General features: G+C 33.7%; 1 protein-coding gene across 1 annotated transcript in view; it reads right to left on the bottom strand.

Moving 5' to 3' along the window:
* LOC139523445 (vitamin D3 receptor B-like) overlaps nucleotides 1-19188 on the bottom strand; it is a 79857-nt gene extending 60669 nt beyond the window's left edge. Inside the window, exons 1-2 of the mRNA XM_071317492.1 lie at nucleotides 19101-19188; nucleotides 12195-12380 (exon numbers count right to left, since the gene is read on the bottom strand). Of these exons, the coding sequence (XP_071173593.1) occupies nucleotides 12195-12380; nucleotides 19101-19145 (231 nt within the window). The 5' untranslated portion in view covers nucleotides 19146-19188. The remainder of the gene's footprint in view (nucleotides 1-12194; nucleotides 12381-19100) is intronic.
* Nucleotides 19189-26645: the final 7457 nt, after the last annotated feature.

Raw genomic sequence — 26645 nt, 5'->3', positions numbered from 1 at the left:
CAGTGGTGTCAGGGTTGCGTGCTTGTCTTGAGTGCAGGGTGTTGTGGGTCAATACCCCAACTAGGTTAAACCAAAGACTTTCTGGTGCATGCAGCATCAGAATGTTAATAGTTCTTAATATTGCATTACATGTACATGTACTCACTGACAGGTGCATTGTTCACATTAGTACAAACCTTGCAATAATTTATGAATTTACAGTACCAATAACAATTGCTTGTCTCATAAATTATAAATAAAAGGAGATAGAAAGAGACAACAACTCATTGACCAAAATATTAACCAGAAGACGTCTAGACTGCATACAGTCCATATGATATATACATTAAGACATCTAGAGGGCAGCATTACAGTCCATATGATATATACCTTATGAACTTTAATGTTTTCTTACTTTTTAACATATCTGTTTTATTATCTTCCCCCAACAGCCTTTTTTTTTCTCTTTAAACACCAGGGATGATAATATAAGCAAAGGTCCAGTACCCCATGAATTCTGTTTGTAGAAGCAATGTGGCTATTCGAAAATCTTCACTTACTGACTATCATATCTACATATACATGTACTGAAAAATGATAATACTTTAAATCATTATCAAGGCAACAACTTTCACCTAAGAAGATCAAATGTGGCAACCAAAGAAAAGTTTGAGTTGCAAACGACCAGAACTGACTAAATATGGCACTATAAAGTATAAACGGAAATCTTGAAACTCAGAAGCAATCTATCTTGATTAAGTTAAATCATTCATGATGCATTGTAAATCACTCGTTACAAGGGATAATTAACAAAATAACAAAGATCGATTTCACAGAGATTGATAATATATGGAACACTATTCTAAATATGGTAGAAATTTCAAACGAAACAGCAAAAAAATGACATTTTGAAAAATTCTAGTTTTCTGAATTTTCCACTGACAAATATCATTAGATCCATTTAATAATCCCCCATGCATTGTCCAAATTGACACAGAAAATTACCAAATTAACAGGAATAACTGATAAAATGAATGATAAAATTTTAAAAGATTTTCCATTAAGAACTTGGTGTATAACATGAAAAATTGATTTTTAAGACCTCCAACTGAGCTGTTAAATATGGTTTGTACGACCATCTTACCACAATGATCAAACTGTGTCTAACCATGAAAATGATGTAATTAGAAAAAAGATGATATAATATAAATCTATATTTAGTAAATAAATATATATATATTCATTCTTTTTTTTAAATATATATGATTTGCAGAAAAAAAATGGCTAAAGATATCAATGGGGTATTCAAGATCACAAGTCAAAAACAAAAATCAATGGGAAAAAATTTAGACATTTAAATACACTATAAACACAACATAGAAAACTAAAGATAAAGCAACACTAAGTCCACCAAAAATTAAAGGTGTTTTCATGTGCTGCCGCATCACAGAAGGCTAAACCAATCTTTGGAATAAAAAGAAAAATTTTATCACTACATATTGATAATTTTTTGCTGAATTGGTCTTATAAATAAATTGCTTGCATGAAACAGTAAACAATGAGTGCCCTATTCTTGCTTCTTGAATTTTAACAGAATAGTTCAGTACATAAGCTTAGCAGTTGTATCAAACTTAAAAAGAAAAATCACAAAAATACTGAACTCCATGGAAAATTCAAAAGGAAAGTCCCTAAACACATGGCAAAATCAAATGACAAAACACATCAAAAACGAATTACCTCCCCTAGTTCACTGTGAACATAGAGTTATCTCCACTGACAAAATCACATATTCTTAAATTCATGAAAAGTAACAGTGAAAAATAACATTAACTACTTTTTTCTAAACCAATATGTTGGTCTTTTTACTGGCCCTAAAATGATAAAAATTGTCAGGATCGTATATCTTTCCTATTACAAAATTTTTAAAACCAACATACTGAAAAAAGTATTATACAAATATACAAATACATGTACAAAATATATATAAAATGGAAGGGTTACATATTCAGTTTAACCACGTGTATCTACAGAATTTTAATTCATTTCATACTCATGTACAGATCACACTAATTATATATATATAGATTATTGACTTTTCAAACTGATTCACAAAGTCAATATGACACATGAAATATATGCATAAATTAACTCAACTTGTTGTTTTCCTAAATAAGTAAAAATCGTGTACTTATATTCTCAAATAATCATTAAAATTTACAAGTACTTCAGAACATCACTAAGGGTTTATTTCAATTTAAACTAAGGAAGTCAAAAAATTATTACAGCATTAACTCTTTAATGGGGAACAAGAGAAAACAGACACTTCAAAACACTTTTGAAATTACAAATTTGTTTAAACATATTTACTTATAGTGGATTGGGAAACAAGTTTTGCAACTTATATTAATCCCTTTCCACTTTGCGGGTGCGAGTGCTGCCTTGTAGCGGCATTAGCCTACTCTTTTTCTAAATCTACAATAGTGTCTTTAACGTGCAAAAGATATGGCTCTCTCTTTACACGGGTCAGCCATTTATCGTCCCCTACCGACGGACTATCATCGTTTCCTCAAGACCATACTCGCAGACGGTGTCAAGGGAGAGCCGAAAATTTGTGAACCCATTTGAGGAAAAAAAAATTCTGATAGTTTCTGATATCAATAATCATAATTTATTTTTTCATTGTTTTTTAATAGTCATGGTTATAGACCTTAAAAAATATTTAAAGACTATTTTTTGGGGCTGCAGAATTTAATTTAAATTCTGTGGTATACATATATTTTATGTAGATTAATCAAGTAATTCATCACCTGTTTTTTCATAGGCTTTATTATTTAGAAACAAAATATCTTTAGGGACATATGACCTGCCGCATAGGTTATAGGTTATCAATGTTTTATCATCATCCACAGAATTATACAATTAGAAAAAGTACAAGAAAAAGGTTCAGTAACAAAACTTTAAAAGAATTTTGATACTAAACTGAAAACCTAAAACATCAGAAAAATAGTATCGTCACATACTGATCAAAAGTTAGCATGGTTAAGACTATTCAGTTTTATAGTATATAGGTTCAACATCAAGAGCAGAATCTGCCATCACTCTGGATCACCTGCGATGACCTCCAATTTTTGGCGGGGTTCTTGTTGTGCAGTCTTTAGTTTTCTATGTTGTGTTTTCTGAAGCCATGTGATTACCTTATAGAATATAACTATTGGCAACTCCTTTTACAGTTATAACCCTATGCTACACGATCATTTTACCTTAAAAAGTGTTTTTTAAAATATAACATGGACGAGCAAATCTGATGATGCCCCAGCTTGCATATAATGTTATAAAGGGACATAACTCAAGAACAGTACATGTGACTTTAGCAAAATTAATACTAGATCTTACTTTGTGATATAAATAAGCATTGTGTATAATATAAGTTTCATAACATTTGGTTGAGGCAGACTTGGTAAGAGTAAGAGAAATGAAACAAAAAATTCAGCAATTTTGGGACATATAGACAAAAAAAGAGGGAAGGATAAAACTCCATGTCCGGTCTGCTTAACAGTTGGGGCATAAAAATCACTATTAATCTAAATGAGGGGCAATTCAGACCAGGGTACTTCAATCTCAGATTTACTAACAAAGACAATTGCAGCTTACAAGCATAAGAAGCATAGCCTATTTCAAATTTACTAGACTTGTTTTCATTTACTGTGTTTTTAATATTCTCTATATCAATTCCATACATGTATGTCAGTTTCTGCATATATATTTTTTTCACTGCAAGGGTCACAAGTACTTAACCAATTTCTTGATAAACACCCAACATGTCAGGACAGTTAGGTATAACTTTGACCAGATTGTTTATTTACTACAATAATTGATAGGGAACCAAAGTCAATAATATTATTATTCTCTCTGTATCATTTCCATGTGTCAATTAGTGGACAACAAGTTACATACTTATTCATTAGTGTAGTGTCAATTGTACAGCTTGATACATAAGCTTCTCAAGAGGAATGAAAGCTACCACTACCCACTGACGTTTTATGAAGACTGACTGTAGAATAGATATAAGTAGATGTGGTATGAGTGCCAATGAGACAACTCTCCATCCAAGTCACAATTTATAACAGTAAACCATCATAGGTCAAGGTACGGCCTTCAACACAGAGCTTTGGCTCACACCAAACAGCAAGCTATAAAGGGCCCCAAAAATTACTAGTGTAAAACCATTCAAACGGGAAAACCAACGTCGGGTCTAATCTATATAAAAACGAGAAACGAGAAACACTAATGAACCACATAAACAGATGACAACCACTGAACATCAGATTCGTGACTTAGGACAGGTGCAAACAGTTGCAGCGGGATTAAATGTTTTAATGGTACCAAAAGGCCTTATAATATAAAACTTGAACACTAGAATGGAAAAATGAGGCCATCATTTTATGACAAAGATTAGGTGCTCTGGGTGAGAGGAAAACTGCTTAGATGAGTTAGATCTCTCCAGTCAGAAACCAGTGGAATGGAAAAATGAGGTCATTAACACAGCTAAGATGCTCTAGGCGAGATGAAAACTGTTTCTCTGTAGTCATTAATGAGTATTTCTCTCAAGTATTTCATATGACAGTGATAGCAAGCCAAGTATATTTGTGTATATTAGTAATACCATTATAGAGTACAGGCTTGACCCAAGACATGTCATTATAGTTTACCAGAGTGACCTTAGATGTGTCATTATAGTTTACAAGAATCATTGACCTGTCATTAGAGTTTACAAGAGTGACCTAAGACATGTCATTAGAGTTTACAAGAATGACCTAAGACCTGTCATTAGAGTTTACAAGAATGACCTAAGACATGTCATTATAGTTTACCAGAGTGACCTTAGATGTGTCATTATAGTTTACAAGAATCATTGACCTGTCATTAGAGTTTACAAGAATGACCTAAGACATGTCATTAGAGTTTACAAGAATGACCTAAGACCTGTCATTAGAGTTTACAAGAATGACCTAAGACATGTCATTATAGTTTACCAGAGTGACCTTAGATGTGTCATTATAGTTTACAAGAATCATTGACCTGTCATTAGAGTTTACAAGAATGACCTAAGACATGTCATTAGAGTTTACAAGAATGACCTAAGACCTGTCATTAGAGTTTACAAGAATGACCTAAGACATGTCATTATAGTTTACCAGAGTGACCTTAGATGTGTCATTATAGTTTACAAGAATCATTGACCTGTCATTAGAGTTTACAAGAATGACCTAAGACATGTCATTAGAGTTTACAAGAATGACCTAAGACCTGTCATTAGAGTTTACAAGAATGACCTAAGACATGTCATTATAGTTTACCAGAGTGACCTTAGATGTGTCATTATAGTTTACAAGAATCATTGACCTGTCATTAGAGTTTACAAGAATGACCTAAGACATGTCATTAGAGTTTACAAGAATGACCTAAGACCTGTCATTAGAGTTTACAAGAATGACCTAAGACATGTCATTATAGTTTACCAGAGTGACCTTAGATGTGTCATTATAGTTTACAAGAATCATTGACCTGTCATTAGAGTTTACAAGAATGACCTAAGACATGTCATTAGAGCTTACAAGAGTGACCTAAGACATGTCATTAGAGTTTACAAGAGTGACCTAAGACCTGTCATTAGAGTTTACAAGAATGACCTAAGACATGTCATTAGAGTTTACAAGAGTGACCTAAGACCTGTCATTAGAGTTTACAAGAGTGACCTAAGACCTGTCATTAGAGTTTACAAGAATGACCTAAGACATGTCATTAGAGTTTACAAGAATGACCTAAGACATGTCATTATAGTTTACCAGAGTGACCTTAGATGTGTCATTATAGTTTACAAGAATCATTGACCTGTCATTAGAGTTTACAAGAGTGACCTAAGACATGTCATTAGAGTTTACAAGAGTGACCTAAGACCTGTCATTAGAGTTTACAAGAATGACCTTAGACATGTCATTATAGTTTACCAGAGTGACCTTAGATGTGTCATTATAGTTTACAAGAATCATTGACCTGTCATTAGAGTTTACAAGAATGACCTAAGACATGTCATTAGAGTTTACAAGAGTGACCTAAGACATGTCATTAGAGTTTACAAGAGTGACCTAAGACATGTCATTATAGTTTACAAGAGTGACCTAAGACATGTCATTAGAGTTTACAAGAGTGACCTAAGACATGTCATTAGAGTTTACAAGAGTGACCTAAGACATGTCATTACAGTTTACAAGAGTGACCTAAGACCTGTCATTAGAGTTTACAAGAATGACCTAAGACCTGTCATTATAGTTTACAAGAGTGACCTAAGACCTGTCATTAGAGTTTACAAGAATGACCTAAGACCTGTCATTATAGTTTACAAGAATGACCTAAGACATGCCATTACAGTTTAGTGACACAGGAAATAGAGGATGTAAAAAAATAACATATTCTATGAGCTACTGCTCCCTTGATTATATTCCTGCTCTTGCTTTTGAGTAAAAGAATGCGGAAGAAGAAAAACAGATGTGAGTAAGCAGAAATCAAGGACTGGCTTTGACTCCATATAATAAGCCACACAATTTCATTTTCTGATTTTGTTTTATATCCACACAGGGAAGAAGATAAGTTACATTCACTTTTTATGATTTTTCATGCTTTATAAATGTTTCACGCATTATGGCTACTAGGTACATATTGTTATATGAGACTTGAATTGGTACCAAATATAAAGAAGCTTTAATTTGCCCTGCAGTCACTGAGAAAAAAAATGTTTAATTTTGCTATTGAACTCAAATGTTATATAGGAATCATTTCAATCTTTCTGTTCATTGAATTAAAAATAGAGTCCATCACAATTTGAAGTTTTGATTTTTATGAGACGGGTAACGACAAGTGCAAAGAGGTTAACATTAGGTGGTTGGGGAAACCAGAACCACACAATACATCTTCATTTGGCCTAATTGCATTAATGTCAAAAGTATCAGCGTACACATACATCATGTGCATGTATGTAGCAAACATTAAGTAGATAAGTGACAGATCTTAAACTGCTACAATCAGATAATTAGAAAATACATGTATACGTATAGTGTCTTGAAATATGAAATTTATTTGTATGAGGCTTAGAAACGGGGGAAAAATCCGAGGTTTTACCGGAGCATTTTCCCCTGTTTCTAAGCCTCATAAAAATAAATTTCATATTTCAAGACACTATACGTATATTGTCTTTATACTGAAATTGATAAAAAATAAAAAAAATAAAAAAATAAAAAAAATATGTAAAAAATATTGTTAAAAAAAAGAAGTGTTTGGAATTTCCCTCTTGGGGTACAATTTTTGGGTATTTCCCTATGAGCGTAGTCAAGGGAAATTCATAGATATATACTATCAGTGGAAAATTCAGAAAAGTCAAAACTTGTGTTTGATAGAATGGTCAAATGTGCATACAGCTCATGTGGACAAAGGGAGATAAATCCAAAATCATGTTATTGATTTCAAATGGAAATAATTTGTAGCCTTGAAAAAAAACATGCGTTTCAAACATAATCCTTTTAAAAACAGATTATTTGGTAAAAAACAATATTCTTTACTAATACATGTATGTGTATCAAAAGCAGTATTGTGAATTGATGCCAACTTTAGTTAATTCGTGCTTAATATAGCCACATGTAAAAAAAGTTTTGAATTTTAAACACCTTAAAGTTACATTGCAATTGAAATTTTATAAACCTGTTATGAATAGTTTCTATGCTTAAAATTATACTATTGTCAACTTAATTTGTTTCCAAAGCCTTAAGGTACATGTTCAGTTTTATTGCTGGTATGAAAACTGGCTGGGGCTCAGGAGCCTATTTTTTTTTTCTTCATGCTTTTAGTTAATCAGTAATAGAAGTTAACGAAAATTATGGACTAGGGTAGTGCACAAAAATACCTTACTATTTTTTTCATTAAAATTTTGATCTTTGACCATAAAATTTTAATTGTCCACTGAGCGACTAATTAACCAGTGTCCAGTGATCCATCCAGCCCTTTTAAGTTAAATAAACTCTAAGGTTGTTATTATAAATAATCTGGGTATTTAATTTCTTTATACCCTTCAACTTACTTAAGATAATATATAAATGTATGTACTTCTAAAATGTCATGGCACATAAACAAACTCTTCATTAAAAAGATATTTGTTACAACATACTACATGTACTGACAGAATAGCAAAAATATAATTAAGTGAATTCATTAATATAGTCTGATTAGAATAAAACCTCTCAGTGCTCTGTTTTTGATATGTGGCATGGATAAGTAATGATAGCAAGTGAGAGGTTTGATTTTTATCAGATTGCCAGGAGCAAGACAGCCAAACACTTTACAACACTTCTGTAATAATATCATTGCTACTGGAAAAGAGATGTTTACTATCAATATTCCCCTTTTGCAGAAAATTCATCACAGAAGAGACAAAATATGTGTGTTTGCTGGAATGGTCAAATGTGCATTGCAGCAACATGTGGATAAAGGGAGATCACTCCAAAATCATGTTATTGATTTCAAATGGAAATAATTTGTAGCCATGCTGCATGCATTTTAAACATAATCCTACTATAATAAACGGATTATTTGGTATAAAAATTGTTTGTTCTTGTCCATATGTCATTATGTGTATCAAAAACAGTATTGTGAATGGGTGTTAATTTCAGTTTAAAAATTCGTGCTTAATATAGCCACATTTAGAAAATGTAGTATTGAATTTTAAACAACTTAAAGTTACATTGCAAATGAAATTTTATAAACCTGTAATGAATAGTTTCTATGCTCAAATTATACACTTGTCAATTTAATTGGTTTCCAAAGCCTTAAGGTAGTTTTATTGCTGGGATGAAAACTGGCAGGGGCTCAGTAACCTAATTTTATCCCATGCTTTTAGTTAATCATTTTAAACAGCTAGAAGTTTACCAAAATTATGGACTAAGGTAGTACCTTATTTTCATTTTTTTCACATTAAATTATTGATCTTTGACCATATAATTATAATTGTCCACTGAGCGACTAATTAACCAGTGTCCAGTGATCCATCCAGCCCACCCTGAGGTTGTTATTATAAATAATCTGGGTATTTAATTTTTTTATACCCTTCAACTTACTTCAGGTTATTTATAAATGTATGTACCTCTGAAATGTCATGGCGCATAAACAAACTCTTCATTAAAAAGACATTTGTTACAACATACTACATGTACATGTACAAATGTAGCATACATGTACTGACAGAATATAAAAAAATATAATTACTGCGGATTCATCATAATTCGTTGGATATCAATTTTCATGGATTTCTTTGGTGCAGGTGAACCGAGAATTTAAATGTTCCACAAATCACTTATTTTCTAATTATAAGGTTGTATACAGATTTTGGCAAAACCATTAAATAACGTATCTTTGACAATTCAAGGTTTCCTCATTCCACAAATATTGGTTCCCACACAATTAAATAACTCCTCAGTTCTTCATTTTTATAAAATATTTCAAGTTCACAGAGAACTTAAGAAACAAATCTAACTCGAAAAAAAAATATAAATACATTCAAACAGACAACAAATCAAATACAAAGTCAACAAGAAAAATGAACACTGTCTTTTGACATGTGTTTTAATGACCACTTTATATAAGATAATTCTTTTCAGTAATCCTAAGTCACCAATACATATTATAAATTGTATATATATTTGTTAAAATTTTAAATAATTCAAAAACTGGACTGATGATCAATATTGTCACACACATAATTTCTGCAAATTTATGATTTTTTTAACCATTCATGATACTGACATATATATACAATCATCAGTGTTCTCCCCATAGTAATGTGATGCTATATTGCTAGAATGTGAAGCTATCTGAATTGGTTTTCTTATAGATTGTGTTACGAATGTGAATCCTGATGCTGTAGTTTTTAGAAACAAGATGGTATTTTAAATTTCCCTGTTTAACAGGATGGTAAATGAAATGTCTGTGGAGAACACTACATCTCAATGCTTGATGGCTAGCCAGCAGCCTAGGCTTGTAAAATAAATATCAGACCTTGTAAGGACTTCTTCTATAGACCAATAAAATGTATACAAAAAGTTAGTGTCAGCCCAGTGGCTGCAAAAACGTGGTGACTTAAAATAATGTCCAGAGATGTTTGCTTAAAACAATGTAAAAAAATACTTTTAATTTAAAAATAAACTCTGCCAGACTTGACATGCTTGATGTGACAACAGGAAGGAAATAATAATTAGTAAAAGTTTAATATGTTCATCCATCTTCAGCGTAATCAAAAAAAATATGCAGAAAAGGTGTTTGGAAAAAATGTATCTGAAAATAAAATCAAAGAAACATAAATGTCAAATGATGCAGAACCAAATCTGTCATTCTTAGAACCTAAATTATCATTGGCAGTGGCTGATCCAGAAATGGGGGCCCACTGACAGCGTAAGAGGGGGGAACTCTGCAGTAATTCTTCAGTGATTCCCTATATAAGCAACCATTTTTTTTCTTACAAAACCCCCTAAATCCACCTTTGATGGGGATTTTAAATTCTTAAAAATAAAATTTGATATCAACTCATTGCATAATGTTTAAAAACTTTACATTCCATAATGAAAAGAGGGAATAGCTGAATTTGTTTATTTACATTTTACATGTTGAATTATTTTGCAATTTGTATCTTTGATAACCATTTTTTTCAATATCTCTGCACAATTATTTTATATTCTTCCCACTCACAGTCATATAGAAAATTTGTAAAAGGTTGTATAAATATTTAAATCAATAGTTCCCACTTATCCATGAAAATAGGTATTCAATAAATAATAATCATGATAATCCATAGCACACATGTACAGAAAAAAAATATGTTTTACTTCTGGACGTGCTAAACACACAGTGTATACACCAATACATGTTTAATAGCAATTGCTATTGCATCATACACAATACATTGTATATTTCGTTAAATTTATTCATGTTCTTCATTCAACCCCATTAAAGCACAAAACACATATCAGACACTGAAATCTTGTCTAACCTACATTTAGATGACTGATCTTTTGCGGGGTAACGTGAATTAATTTCCTCTCATATTTTTTTTAAAGTGCTTCATTCAAAGAGATATCTATTATAAATTAGGGTAAGGGAAGACATCAAAAGTTCAATGTAGGATAAAAAAAACTTAATTCACACAGTTTTTTCATTGACCCCCCTACTAACTTAATTTGGGAAAAATTGATTGACCATTAAGGATACATGTAAAATCGATGTCAATTAAACAAAACTTGCAAAAATTTTTACTCCCCACCCCCAAACTATTTGAATAAGTTGTTTATCCTTCATTGATCTCTTTCAAGCAACAATTAATCAAGCCACAATATAGACATGATAGGACAGTAAGGACAGGAGGATGTTACATGTATGCATACTGAGCATTCATTTTAATCTTTTACTACACATGACAATTATTTTTCATGCAGCTTGTGATGCAGTAAAATCACTTTCATTTTGTCTAAAGTTTGTAAGATTATCTTTTTTCCAGATCAAGATATTCATTTTAGAAGTCTACCCCCCCCCCCCCCCCCCCCCCCCAATGAAAATGGTCACATCCTCTAACAGTCTAAGTGGTATTTCAAAGCAGAGACATATATAATACATTTATATCATGTATTTGTCTCTTATGAACATAATGAAAGTTTGAGTCTCGTTTGAGTAGTCTTTTTTTGTAGACAGTTTGAATTTAATGTACCTAATTAACATACTGAAAAGGATATACACATTTCCTGCGAAATATAAATACTTTTGCATAAAAGTCCATCAAATCTGTAATAAATTTGAATATGTTTATTAGTTTGGTAACTGATTTAGGTTGATAATGTCGCCTTATTTTTGTCTGACCTGTGTCATATACATGTGCATGTAGCAGACGGCAAGGAAGCTAGATGTTGATCAATTTTAAATATTGTCTGATTGTCATTAAAATGGAGAAATTCGTTCATAGGTAGAATGGAAAAGTTAGTAATTAATACGTTCATGGTTGGTTGATAAATTCTTTTGAATTACATCTTTAGTTCTCGATGTACTGAATTGTTATCCAGTCAACTGTAAAAATTCAACGTTCTGCAGGCTGACAGGTGCCCGTCAAAGTAGGTCAATATTCTCCTTACCTCATACAGTCCTTCTACATCCTCCATACTCATTCTGAATGGTAAATCAACCAAGCTAGAATGTGTAGGTACAAGAATCACATCTTCAAATAAAATTTCCTCGTTGTTTACATGACCAAACTGTTGAAGAACGTAGTCAGGTGGTAGGCATTGCTCTGGAAAATTGTTGACTAGAACTCTTTCTACCTTTAATAAAAAGAGTTACAAAATAATTTTGTAGGGTAATGTTAAAAATTGACAGTGACACAATGAATCGACGGTATAATTAAAATATTCTTACATTTAAGGACAAAATAGATTTAGAAGAGAATTTATAATAATAACAGGGACTTCTTATACAGATACGAATTTATGACAGCTCGTTCCAGATCATATCGCCACATTTTTTCACCAACTCGCCCCACTAATGAAAACAGAATTAAATTGTCTACCAACTCGCCAACTTATGAAAGCATAATTCAATTTCAATGATCATGCATTACACTTTTTTTTTAATTTGTATGACAATTGTTGGTATTTTTTCTATGAGCTGGTGGTGAAATAGTGTGGATTAGCCAATCTTTCATAGTTGGGGCGGGTTGGCAGACATTTATTCATTTTCGTAGTTGGGGCGAGGTTGTTTAAATGAGTGGTTAGAAAGAGGGACGAGTTAGTGGAAAAGTTCGGTGATTTGATCTTGGTTTGATTTAGCAGTTGTCTGTCTTCCCTCTGATATTAGTCAATAACAATAACGATAATCATCATCCTCATCATCAGTGGTCATCTCACTCAGTATCGTCACTATCCGGACGTCAATTTTTTTCCAAATGGATGATGTGGGTAATCCTGATAATTATAAACTAATCACCTACACGGCCTTGAATTTCCGAAATCATCGAAAAAAACTAACACTCAGTGAGTGTTGACTGTTTGCTGATAATAGTATTATACTGAGTACTATTATCACCTACAGACTAATTAGATCTTACAATGACTGCGATGCTTTATGCATCGGTTGATGCATGGCTTTCAAACCAGATCATGCCAAATACACATCTTAAAACAGCGAAAAGTGGCAGCGAGACTTGTTGATGGCTTTCAAACCAGATAATGACAAATACACACCTAGAAGCAACAAACTGTTTCTGATGGCTTAAAGAACATACCAGGCCTGATATACTTTCTAGATGCAACAAGAAGGTGGCGCCGAGTTTAGTTGATGGTCTCCAAACCAGACCATGCCAAATAGGCAAATACATATCTAGATGCAACAGGAAGGTAGCGACTAGTTTGGTTGATGGCTTTCATACCAGATCATACCAAATACTAGTACTCACATTGATGCAGCAAAGGGATGGCTGCGATACTGGTTGATAGCTTTCAAACCATGTCATGCCAATGTACATCTGGATGCAGCAGGAAGATAGCAGCGATACTGGTTGGTAGCTTTCAAGCCAAACCAAGCCAAATACACTTTTAGATGCAGCAGAAAAGTGGCAGCGATACTGGTTGGTGGCTTTCAAGCCAGACCAAGCCAAATACACATCTAGATGCAGCAGAAAGGTGAAAGCGAGACTGGTTGATGGCTTTCTAACTAGAGCAGACCAAGCCAAATACACATCAAGATGCAGCAGGAGGGTGGCAGCTAGACTGGTTGATGGCTTTCCAACCAGGGCATACAAAATACACATCTGGATACAATAGAAAGATGGCCGCGATACCGGTTGATAGCCTTCAAACCAGATTAAGCCAAATACACATTTAGATGGTACAGAAAGGTTTCCGCGATATTGGTTGGTGGCTTTCAGACCAGACCGTGCCAAATACACATCTATATGCAGCAGGAAGGTGGCAGCGATACTGTTTGGTGGCTTTCAAACCAAACCAAGCTAAATACACATCTGCCAAGGCCCATCTGGATGCTGCAGGAAGGTGACAGCGAGAATGGTTAATGGCTTTCAAACCATACCAAGCTAAATTCATATCTACATGTAGATGCAGCAGGAAAGTTGCAAACCAAACCAAGCCAAATACACATCTAGATGCAGCAGAAAGGTTGCAGTGTGACTGGCTGATGGCTTTCAAACCAAAGCAAGTCAAATACACATCTAGACGCAGCTGGAAGATGGCAGCGATACTGCACTCTAAAAATTGTGTTTAGAGCCTAAACACTTTCCTAAACACATTTATGAAACCGATTTTTAATATGTTTTAAATTTAAACATGTTTAATATTTAATGTGGTAACAGCCTTAACGTATCAAGCTTTAAAGTGCTTAGACTGTAAACATGTTTATCTGTAGAGTGTTTAGACCAGAAACACGTTTAGCTGAAAAGTGCTTAGACTGTTACCATGTTTAGCTGTGAAGTGTTTTGTCTGGAAACATGTTTATCTGTGAAGTGTTTTGTCTTGAAACATGTTTAGTTGTGAAGTGTTTTGTCTGGAAACATGTTTATCTGTGAAGTGTTTTGTCTTGAAACATGTTTAGTTGTGAAGTGTTTTGTCTGGAAACACGTTCAGCTGTGAAGTGTTTTGAATGTAAACATGTTTAGACCATAAAGATCCATGGCGAAACATGCTTATCATTTAGTGTGGGATTACTTGATTCGGCCTAAATTTAACTATTTTTTCGGAAGGCTAGACTGTCAAACTCTTATGAAAGATAATCAATAGAACAGGTTTCCATACCTAGCTTTAAAACAAAATAACAACATGATTAACAAAGGAATTTATGTTATCATTTATTTCCAGTTAATCATAAAACACAATCAATTTGAACATAATATGTACATGTACAGAAAATTGTCAATGACCACTCCTAGTTTATGGTGGGGTTTGTGTTGCTTGTTCTTTAGTTTTCTATGTTGTGTCATGTGTACCATTGTTTTCATGTTTGTCTTTTTCATTTTTAGCCATGGCGTTGTCAGTTTGTTTTCGATTTATGAGTTTGACTGTCCCTCTGGTATCATTCGTCCCTCTCTTCTACTTCAACATCCCATCCAACAAAACAATTTGTGATATTTTCATTTTACTGGACAATAAATCATGGAGCTTTTCCTTTCTTACTACTCAACTGCTGGTCACAGGCCTGGAATATAGAAAAAAAGATAAGCAACTAAGTAGAATAAATATTAAAATATAAGTATACGAACTATATCACCGAAAAGTAAAAGCAGGATTTATGATCCTGATAACAACGTTTAGACCAAGGTGGCATAAAAGCATACATTAACTGATGGTAATTGATATATACTCTTTAGTATAAAACCTATGGCCATGCTTAACACAATAAATTATTATTCATTTGTTCAAATATATATATTGGCATTCTAAAAAATCAAATACACTTCTGATTCTCACCTGGCAACAGATTTGTCACTGCTCTTATCTCCACTTATAGTAGGTCAAGATAAATGACAATTTACTATACACTTCTCTCACCAATCTAGAATAAAACAAAACATGTATATAAAATTATTATAAGAAAAGCAAAACCTCATCTAACTATTGATTTAAACAAGTATCATCTATTTATTTTGAAGAAAAGTGTTTATTGTTCCTCTCGAGAGTACTTACGAAAACAATGAACTCAAAATGACGCTGGATATGCAAATGATGCACCTTATCCTGGTAAGATTCAGTAGGGGCCGCTACCCTTCATGTTACATAACTTACGTGTAGTTATCTGACGAGGGGTACCGAAAAAAAAATATCCTAACAAACCCCTTTTCCCAGCACATAAATTAAAAATAATCGAAAACTTGCATGATAGAACATTTGACAACTCTTAATAGCTTTACACAAGATAGTTTGAACAATAAAAGCTTCTACACGCACTTGTTTCGTGAGATGGTACCCCACCCCCTTTTTTGTCTGAATTAACTACACGGTAGTATATTTGTAAATGTAAATTATTTTTTGTTGGACGTTGGAAAGTTCCGGGCGGAAAGAACTAATAATGATGAGCACCGCCACCCAAAGCACCTGTTCAACACACAGAAACTGTGTGGTTCTTTTTTGAAGGGGGTAAAGATACAGAGTTAAGGTATTAAGGTAACTAACTAGCCGAAAAGTTCCGGAGGAACTTGTGAACTAGTTACTTTGTTCTTCCTCTGGTTTAAAAGTTCCACCGGAACAAAGTGACTAGTTGAAAAGTTCAAACGGAACATATCAACTAGTTAGAAAGTACCTTTTTGCCAAATTAGTCAAAACCGGAACTAACCAACTAGCACTAAAGTTCCAACGGAACTTATCAACCAGGCACAAAGTCCTATTTGGAAAATTGATGCAATGACCCATATGAGGAAAAAAAAGGGGGGGGGGGGTATTTTTCCCTCTCTTGAGCGTACTATGAATACTAAATTTGCATGATAATACAACCTATCCCGTTTTATGTGAGCTATGAAATACACCTTAAATTTTGCTGGGGAGTTTGTTCTTCCCCCTCAGTACATTTTAATTTGAATTTGATTTTAAATCCAGTTTCATTATGTCCCCAAAAATAAAGCTCCATGCCCCTTTTTTCATATTTCTCCCCAAAGAAACCCCTTTCAGTGCGTTGGGTATTCTTGTAAATTAATGATTTGCTCTTATATATATATACTGATACTCATTCCTCCCTCTCTTTCTACAAAAAGGACGAAATATGGTATATTCGGAACGATGCAACTAGTTGTTCTGTTTCGCCAGAACTATTCAACTAGCTACATTGTTCCGGGACTTTTCAATTAGCTACTTTGTTCCGGAACTTTTCGACTGCACTCGGAATAAAACAACTAGTTGGAAAGTTCCATCGGAACGAAATATAAACTAGTTGAAAAGTTCCGCCGGAACAAAGTAACTGACGGAACATAGGGTCCGTTACATAAACAATGCTTATATTTGTCAATAATCATCAAAATTAGCAGTACAAAATAAAAGATAGCATAATCATAACTCCTTACCTTTCTGAAACAGTCAAGTTACGGTCAGTTATGGTCAGTAGTAAATAAAGTGGCCTTTGATTTCGGGTTCTTTGTTTTTTCTTCCCGCTCAAAATTTTCACGTGATAATGCTGTCTTTGATCTAAATGTGTTGTAATTCTAAACGTGTTTAGGAAAGTGTTAAAATATTGAAAGTGCTTAGAATTAAAACACGTTAAGCTTTATATACTTGACGAAATAGCTAAACATGTCAAGTTAGCATGTAGCAACACGCCTATAGTGCGAAATGCTGAGAGCCAAAACATATTTCAATTTTTATGCTTTGAAATTAAACACTTTCCTATAAGCACATATGTCTTGCAACACCTTTACATTCTAAGCACAATTTTTACAGTGTGGTTGTTGACTTTGAAGCCAGACCAAGCCAAATACACATCTAGATGCAGAAAAAAAAAGTCGACAGCGAGACAGGTTGGTGGCTTTCAAGCCAGATTAAGCCAAATACACATTTAGATGGTACAGAAAGGTGGCCGGAATATTGGTTGGTGGCTTTCAGACCAGACCATGCCAAATACACATCTATATGCAGCAGGAAGGTGGCAGCAATACTGGTTGGTGGCTTTCAAACAAGACCAAGCCAAATACACTGGATGCTGCAAGGTGGCAGCAAGAATAGTTGATGGCTTAAAAGAGCAAATCATGTCAAATGCACATCTAGATGCAGCAGAAAGGTGGCGACGAGACTGGTTGATGGCTTTCAAACCAGACCAATCCAAATACACATCTAGATATAGCAGGAAAGTTGCAAACCAGATCAAGCCAAATACACATTTAGATGCAGCAAGAAGGTTGCAGCGTGACTGATGGATGGCTTTCAAACCAAAGCAAGCTAAATACACATCTAGATGCAGCTGGAAGATGGCAGCGATACTGGTTGGTGGCTTTCAAGCCAGACCATTAGCCAAATACACATCTAGATGCAGCAGAAAGTTGACAGCGAGACTGGTTGATGGTTTTCAAGCAAGACAATGCGGCAATGCCAAATACACATCTAGATGCAGCAGAAAGTCGACAGCGAGACTGGTTGGTGGTTTTCAAGCCAGATAATGCGGCGATGCCAAATACACATCTAGATGCACCAGGAAGGTGGCCGCGATACTGGTTGGTGGTTTTCAAGTCAAACAATGCCAAATAGACATCTATATGCAACAGGAAGGTGGCCGCGATACTGGTTGATGGCTTTCAATCCAAAAACAAAAATAACAAAAACTCAGCAATAACAAATACACATATATATATTAATAACAGACATTGGTCTCCTTTCCTCGTGATCAGTTCTAATGACTCTCTGACAAATCATAAAAGAAACAAGTGCTTTTACATCATTGGGTGTTGATGGATTTAGTATAATCACGAGTTTATCAATTAAGTTTTAAAATTAACATATATTATTAAATCACACGTTAAAGTATTTGAAAATAAAGTTTAATAAATTGAAATTGAGAATAATGCACGAGACCTCAGTCAGTGGCGCAGGAGTAGACAGAAAGGAAGGAGTGCTAACTTCTGAAAGTGATATAAAAGCAAAAAAAAAGTATGAAAGCCTAGACGCAATTTTTTATTGATATCATATTGTTCATATTACGGCATATAGCCTTTTAAATGCATATTTTACCAACAGTGAACACACACAGACAGAAAGCAAAATCAACAAAAAAAGAAATGGCATTTGAGAATTTCGTATAGAGTCTAATAATGTTTTCACGTTTCAATGCACCACCATATCGTAGAAATTTTATCAATGAAAAGGTAATATTTGTAAACATAATTAAGTGCACTTCAAGCACAAGTCAATAAGGAGGACGTTGTGACTGACAGGGAACGTCGGAGGTTGAATTTATGAAATGGTCCAGAATTTCTTCGGTTTTTCCATCTACATTTCTATCTTTCACTGTGTTTAACAAATAAATATGTGATCCGAATACTCTCAATCAAGTGAAAATACCTCTGAATAATTCATCAAGAAATCATTGCTCATATGACTGTCCATTTTATCAAATCTTCAGTTTCTCGCTGCTCACAGTGGCATGTTCCTGTTGACGGAAGTCTGTAATTAGTTTCAATTAACCAATGAAAAGCGACGTCAATTGAAAAACGTATAGTGACGTCAAAGGGGATTTTCCCATAATTTAACACAAATACGATTAGTCAAACGTAAGTCACGTAAAACATATAAATTTCCCATTTACATTACAACCCTTACAGTTTCTTTAAAATATTCATAAATATATTCAAGAACTTAATAATAAACTAAATAAAAAGTTAACCGAAAAACAAATGTTTGCATTTTGGAACAATTTGTTCCATGGTTAAATTAGGGAGCTACCATTTGATTTTTATGGGGGGGGGGGGGCTAGGATGAAATTTGAAAAAAATAGGCAGGACAGGAGTTTTGAGTAAAAAAAAAGGCAGGATGAGACACTTGCAAAAAAAAAAAGTCAGGACGACAATTTAGGTAAAAAAAGTCAGGATAAACTAAAAAAAAAAAAAGGCAGGACCGAACAGATTGAAAAATAAAAAGGCAGGACAGAAATTACAGCTAAAAAAAAATGCAGGACAAAATTTTTCATCCTAGCCCCCCCATAAAAATCAAATGGTAGCTCCCTTAGGGAGCTAGTCTCAGCACAGTCGTTTTAAGATCTTTTAATTTTTATGAATCTTTAGTGATATATATGTCGTGTACAAGTTGCGATTTTGTACAGGTTATAACATGTACAAAAATATTGTACATGTTATAACTTGTATAATGCAAAAATACAAGTTATAACATGTACAAAAGTACCTCATACATGTTATAACCTGTACAAAATATTGCTTAAAAATGGTTTTAACTTGTACAAAATCGAAAAATAAGGATATGTTTCTATTATTGCAACAGATGTTATTGACCTCAATATGATTTTCATAACTTTTTTATTATTCCTTCATGTAACTTTGTTAGTGTGTTTTGTCCTTTTTTGATACAGTTAATGTCAAGGGGTTGGTATTACGAAGCATTCCTAAGACCTGTCATAAGATATATCTTAGGACATGTCTTATGATCCTCTTATGACTATCTATGGACATATCTTTATTTGATGAATTATAATTGTGAGTGTCCACTTTAAAGGCATAGTAAAATACTTTCATTCTAGTGCCGTGACACTAAAAGACATAAGAGAATAGCCAGGATAGATGTGTCTACAAATAAAATTGGGAATGGAAATGGGGTATGTGTTTTAAAGACAACAACCGCCCATGGAGCACACAACAATCAAAGGCCACAAATACATGCTTTCAAAGGAGAGGATATATATTTAAAACATCAAAATGACATTCGCCTCATGCAATGATCTTATAGTTTATATAAAAAAAATTGAGTTATAAATTTACACAAGTCATGCTGAAGGCCAAAAATGTTGAAGAGTAGATCCAAAGATATTGATAATGAAGCGTGGTCCAATGAAAACTATTTCAGCTCTCTCTTGCTTTTACAGAGTAAGCATATAAGACATTGTTTTAGTCTTTGCATGCTATAAAACAACAGGGAGGAGTATTACCCAAAATTATTAGGCATCGTTCTTAAATTTTTTGGAAGAATTTAGTTACTAGTATCTAATGTAATTGTCATTGAGGGAATGCAAGCTTTTAGTAAATAGTGTCACACTTATTTAAGCCATGATGGACTGCATAAAACATACAGTTACATGAAAACACATTTTGCCAACATAAGTCATGAAACATATATTTCAAAAACTTTGTGAGCATTATCCTCTACAGAAAAAGACACGTTCTGGCCTATTTATTGTTGTTCTTTATGCATTGGTGAATTTAAATGTATATTTTACTTCATTAAGATTTATCTTAAATTTTGTACAAGTTAAAACCATTTTTAAGCAATATTTTGTACAGGTTATAACATGTATGAGGTACTTTTGTACATGTTATAACTTGTATGTTTGCATTATACAAGTTATAACATGTACAATATTTTTGTACATGTTATAACCTGTACAAAATCGCAACATGTACACGACATATATAATATGTATGAAAAAAAACACTGTTATATGCCCCTATATTATACATATAACAGTTGGTTTTTTCCCCATACATATCAGGGGCGGATGCAGGAATTTTCGAAAGGGGGGGTGCTAACCCAGGGCACCCAGGGCAAAGGGGGGGTGCAAAACATATGTCCCGATACAAATGCATTGATCGGCAAAAATAAAGGGGGGTGCGCACCCCCACTGGATCCGCCACTGCATATATCACTAAAATTCAAGCGACTGTGGTCTCAGCTACCATGCAATTGATTTTGAGGGTATGTGTGGGCTAGGATGAAATTTGAAAAAGGCAAGGCAGGAGTTTTAATAATCAGTTTTGAGTTTTTTTTAAATGCAGGATGAGCAACTTGACAAAAAATGCAGGATGACAATTTAAAAAGTCAGAATTTATTATATTAATAGCTAACAAAAAAGGCATGACCGAATACAAATAATTTTATTTTGCGAATAGAATGAAAAAGAAAAGAAAAAAGCTGAACTGAGATTACAACTAAATAAAATGCAGGAAAAGAAGTGAGGAAAAACCACATCACCAATCCTTGCGCCTAGCGCAGCTGAATACGACCCGGCGCAGATCGAGGTCCTTCATAAAAGTCTTAAAATAGAAAATGACATACATAATCATGGCTTAACTTAATATGTGTACCTTAATCAACATTTTTAATAGTAACTTCAAATGCTATGTTTGAATGACCTCCCTTGCACTGCTTATACATTAAGTATTGTACTTAAGTAATTGTCCATTTACCAGGAAACTCTTGTTTTCCCCCTTTTTCGTCCCTATTCCTATTCGGTTTGAGCCATAATCCAAAGCTAATCCTAACCATCCCTTTGTGATAAGGAAACTTGTGGTATAATTTCAGAGAGATCCATACACCGTTCCACTAGTTATTGTCTGGAAACTAGAAAATGCTGCGGTATAAAGACATTATTCGTAAATATAGCTCAACGTGCAGACTTTTAATACGTTCAGGTATTTCACATCCAATTTTTTATGGTAATATTCTTTATAAAGCACAAATGTGTCAGTATTCACCTCAGAAACTTACAAAACCTTTGAATAGACTTATCAAGAAGGGATATAATTACGATACTGTTGTCAAGTCATTAAAGATTGCATATTTTGGCGTTAATATTGAGTCATTGATAAGGTCTTTGCATCGGAACTAAACACATTTATTCTAAAAACAGTTGTTGGCATGACACGGGTTATGTTCTTCTCATATATGTTATGATGGTATGATACTAAACCCCTAACGGGAAGGATTGTGCCTGATGTTCATATGATGAAATCATAATCTTTCAGTCAGTTTAGTTGAAGTCTGGAGCTGGCATGTCAGTTAACTGCTAGTAGTCTGTTGTTACTTATGTATTATTGTCATTTTGTTTATTTTCTTTGGTTACATCTTCTGACATCAGACTCGGATTTCTCTTGAACTGAATTTTAATTTGCGTATTGTTATGCGTTTACTTTACTACATTGGTTAGAGGTATAGGGGGAGGGTTGAGATCTCACAAACATGTTTAACCCCGCCGCATTTTTGCGCCTGTCCCAAGTCAGGAGCCTCTGGCCTTTGTTAGTCTTGTGTTATTTTAATTTTAGTTTCTTGTGTACAATTTGGAAATTAGTATGGCGTTCATTATCACTGAACTAGTATATATTTGTTTAGGGGCCAGCTGAAGGACGCCTCCGGGTGCGGGAATTTCTCGCTACATTGAAGACCTGTTGGTGACCCTCTGCTGTTGTTTTTTATTTGGGCGGGTTGATGTCTCTTTGACACATTCCCCATTTCCATTCTCAATTTTATTATTTGGTTCCCTTTTTGGACCCTTATTCCTAACCTTTTGGGACTAGAACCCCCAAAATCAATCCCAACCTTCCTTTTGGGACTAGAACCCCCAAAATCAATCCCAACCTTCCTTTTGTGGTTATAATAAACCTTGTGTTTAATTTTCATATATTTATATTTCATTATACTAAAGTTATTGTCCGGAAACCAAATGTTGACGACGACGACTTGATACCAAAATATAATTACCGCAAACTGTTTGCTGTTGTATAAGAAACACCTTAAAAATGCCAAAACATGATCAAGTAGTACGAAGTTGGAGAGCATTGAGGACCAAAATCCCTAAAAGTCTTGCCAAAGACAACTAAGGTAATTTTCCAGTAGTAGAAATTTAACGCCTGAAGAAGTATTTCAAAATTCAAAGTTTTATAAACAGCTATATACATCACAACACATGCAATCATGTATTCGACTTTTGAAGAATAGAGCCCAAATTCCACAGGTTCTCAACTATGCCGATTGCGTTGTTATCATCATACAGCATTTTGTTATCTCATAAATAATTATGTCAGTATTTTCCAATTTACAACAACTAAAAGAATAACATTTTAAAACGTTTGCTAATTGCCAATTTATACAAGAAGACAACTGTCAGATTAGAAAAAATAGCAATAACAGTAAAAAATGAATGACCAAGACAAATAGTGTTCAGAATTAACATTAATTATCTATATAAACGATATGGCGAATATTTCTAAGTAAATAGTATTTCAACGAATAGTGAAATCTTTTGAAATTAGCAAACAATTTAAGTAAGTTTATAAAGTGTCACCGAGGCATAAGATGTGGTACGAGACAACTCTTTATAGAAGAAATAATGTGAAAAAAAAGTTAAAGGGGCACTAGCTGTCAAATTTGTGTTCACCAATTCGACTCAAATTCTCATATTTGATTTATAACCATGTCTAACAATTATCCCAACTATTAAAAGTCTACAATAAACAATTAACAGGGCACATGCATGATAATGTACGTAGCTTCGTTTCATGTGTATTTGAGTCTAGACGCCATCTAATTAACTGTCTACTCGACATCCGATGGCCATATATAAGCGATGTAAATGTTCCAGACCGTATGAGTATTTGGACCGTACGTGTACGGTCTGGACCGTATATTAGTCAGACCCGTACGCGTACGGTCCGACCGACCGTACGCGTACGGGTCTGACTAATATTAAGAAGTTGGTCAAGTTTATTAGATACAAATGCATATTACAGATCAACATAACTTAACTTTCAAATCAATATAAAAAAAGTTAAATTGTATATTATATATTATATTCTAACTATTTCAAAAAAATCACGCTAATCAACTCTGTTATAATCTCTTGTATTTTAAAGCATGTCGGTCAGTTATATACATTAATTGAATTATGATCCCTGAAATTGAAGATATCTGAAGTAAACATATTATGGGAGGACAGTTGTTTTAGAATGTTTAGCAACTTTACAAAAAAATGCAAATGCAAAGGACCATGAGGGGGGCAAGGGGTTAAACTGTTATGCTGTTATAGGGCAATTCAATTCTTTGTTATCTGTTATTTTGAAAATATATTTGATGTTAGCTGCTATTGTCTTATTCTTTGTTAGCTGTTATTGGGCTTTTAGTTTTTTGTTATCTGTTATTGTGATAATGCATTTGCTGTTAACTGTTATTGCCAGAAAACTGGAAGGTTAGCATTTTTTTTACAGCAAATTTTTGGTAGAAATTGAAGATCATTGGACGTTGGGGTCTACCACTACTAATATGTTGGTCCTGTATTCAAAAAAAGGATTTCATTAACATATACCCATCACAGAAATGAGGTCTAGGACAATTCGAGTATATCTCATGATTATCCTTTGTAATAAATTCCATTTTTTTTTTTTGAACATGTATTTAGAAATATCTTACTGTTTTGTATGACTCTTGAGGATAATGTTCCTAGTTTCCCGTACGGTCATATTAAATCATCGCAGAACAATTCTTAATATGGCAAAAAGGAAAATTATATATGGCCAGGAATATCTGACAAGAATCTAAATTAAGGACTAGGTCCTTACAACCAGTTAACCTTTTATATAATATGGTACATTGACTCAGCTCTGTGATTCTTTTCAAAGCAGAACCAAACACGTTGTACAATGAAAGTTCCATCCATGTACTGGGTTCCAAAGCTGCTCATAGCTCATTACAAACTAAGATTTATGTTGTCTTCAAGCCATTGTTCCCCTACTAAACTATGTATTCTACTTACTAGTACACTTGGTGCAATCAAAAGCCTGATAAAAAATTGTTCAAATTGAGCCTTTGAAAATAGTGTAATAAATTACTTTTGGAGTGTCAAAATTGGTTCGAGGCATCAATGTAAATATAACGGAATTTGATGAGACTGTCATTAAAGTGAGAGGGTTAGCGCTATAGAACCAGGTTTAATTCACCATTTTCTACATTTGAAAATGCCTGTACCAAGTCAGGAATATGACAGTTCTTGTCCATTCGTTTTTGATGCGCTTTGTTATTTGATTTTGCCATGTGATTATGGACATTCCGAATTAATTTTTCTCTAAGTTCAGTATTTTTGTGATTTTACTTTTTAGTAGCAACAAACATAAGAACTATGTCAATTAGACCTACTTTGATACTAGAACTGCCCTTGAATTTTCAGTGGCGGATCCAGAACTTTGCCTAAGGGGGGCCCGCTGACAGACCTAAAGGGGGGGGCCGCTCCAGTCATGCTTCAGTGATTCCCTATATAATCAACCAAATTTTTCCCACGAAAGGGGGGCCCGGGCCCCCCAGGCCCCCACCTGGATCCGCCTATGATTTTTACTAGATATCATTTTTGTCTCTTTGACATATTCCTCATTTCCATTCTCAATTTGATTACACACTATTTAAATTTCAAGCATGTGTGAGTTTCTATAACTGTATAAAAATAAATGCTGAAAAAAGAATTCAATAAAACATTTTTGAGTTATTGTCTGAAAACTGGAAACTACCACTGTTTTTAATGAATAAAATCCCTTAACTCTAAAATTTATAAAAATTCAAAGGGAGCTCATATCAAGAGATATAAACAATTAATCAAAATTCCTTGCAAATTTGTAAAAGGATCATTTTTGAGATATTACCAGAAAACTAAAAAAACACAATTTTTATTGAATAAAACCCCATTACCCAGAAACTAAAAATCTGAAATGTATATAAAAAAAAACCGAAGGGGAGCTCATGTCCATAGAAATAAACAATTTCCCAACTGCAAACATGTTCATTTTTAAATGTAAAAAGTATTACGTTACGTATTGTAGCAAGTGTCACCTTGGGCGAGTGTACCAAAATAGGATTCAGATATACAATTTAACAAAATGTTTTATTTCAATTGTTCGTTTGTTCAGTTTATCCATCTAATTCACAAGCACTAACTATACGTTGATGGTGGGTCTTCCATGCATGGATAGAATCAAGTGCCTGTGATCTAATTGTAATGATAACAATTTGTAAAACTAAAAATAAAGATTGTGATCAATTGTTTAAATATAACCCATATGATCCAATCAGTCACATGTATGGTCAACTCGTACTGGACCATACGCGTATACTCATACGGTCCGA

Source organism: Mytilus edulis, chromosome 5, assembly GCF_963676685.1.
Source record: "Mytilus edulis chromosome 5, xbMytEdul2.2, whole genome shotgun sequence".
Lineage (NCBI taxonomy): Eukaryota > Metazoa > Mollusca > Bivalvia > Mytilida > Mytilidae > Mytilus > Mytilus edulis.
Note: the sequence above shows the minus strand (reverse complement) of the source record. Positions and strands in the feature narration are given on the sequence as shown.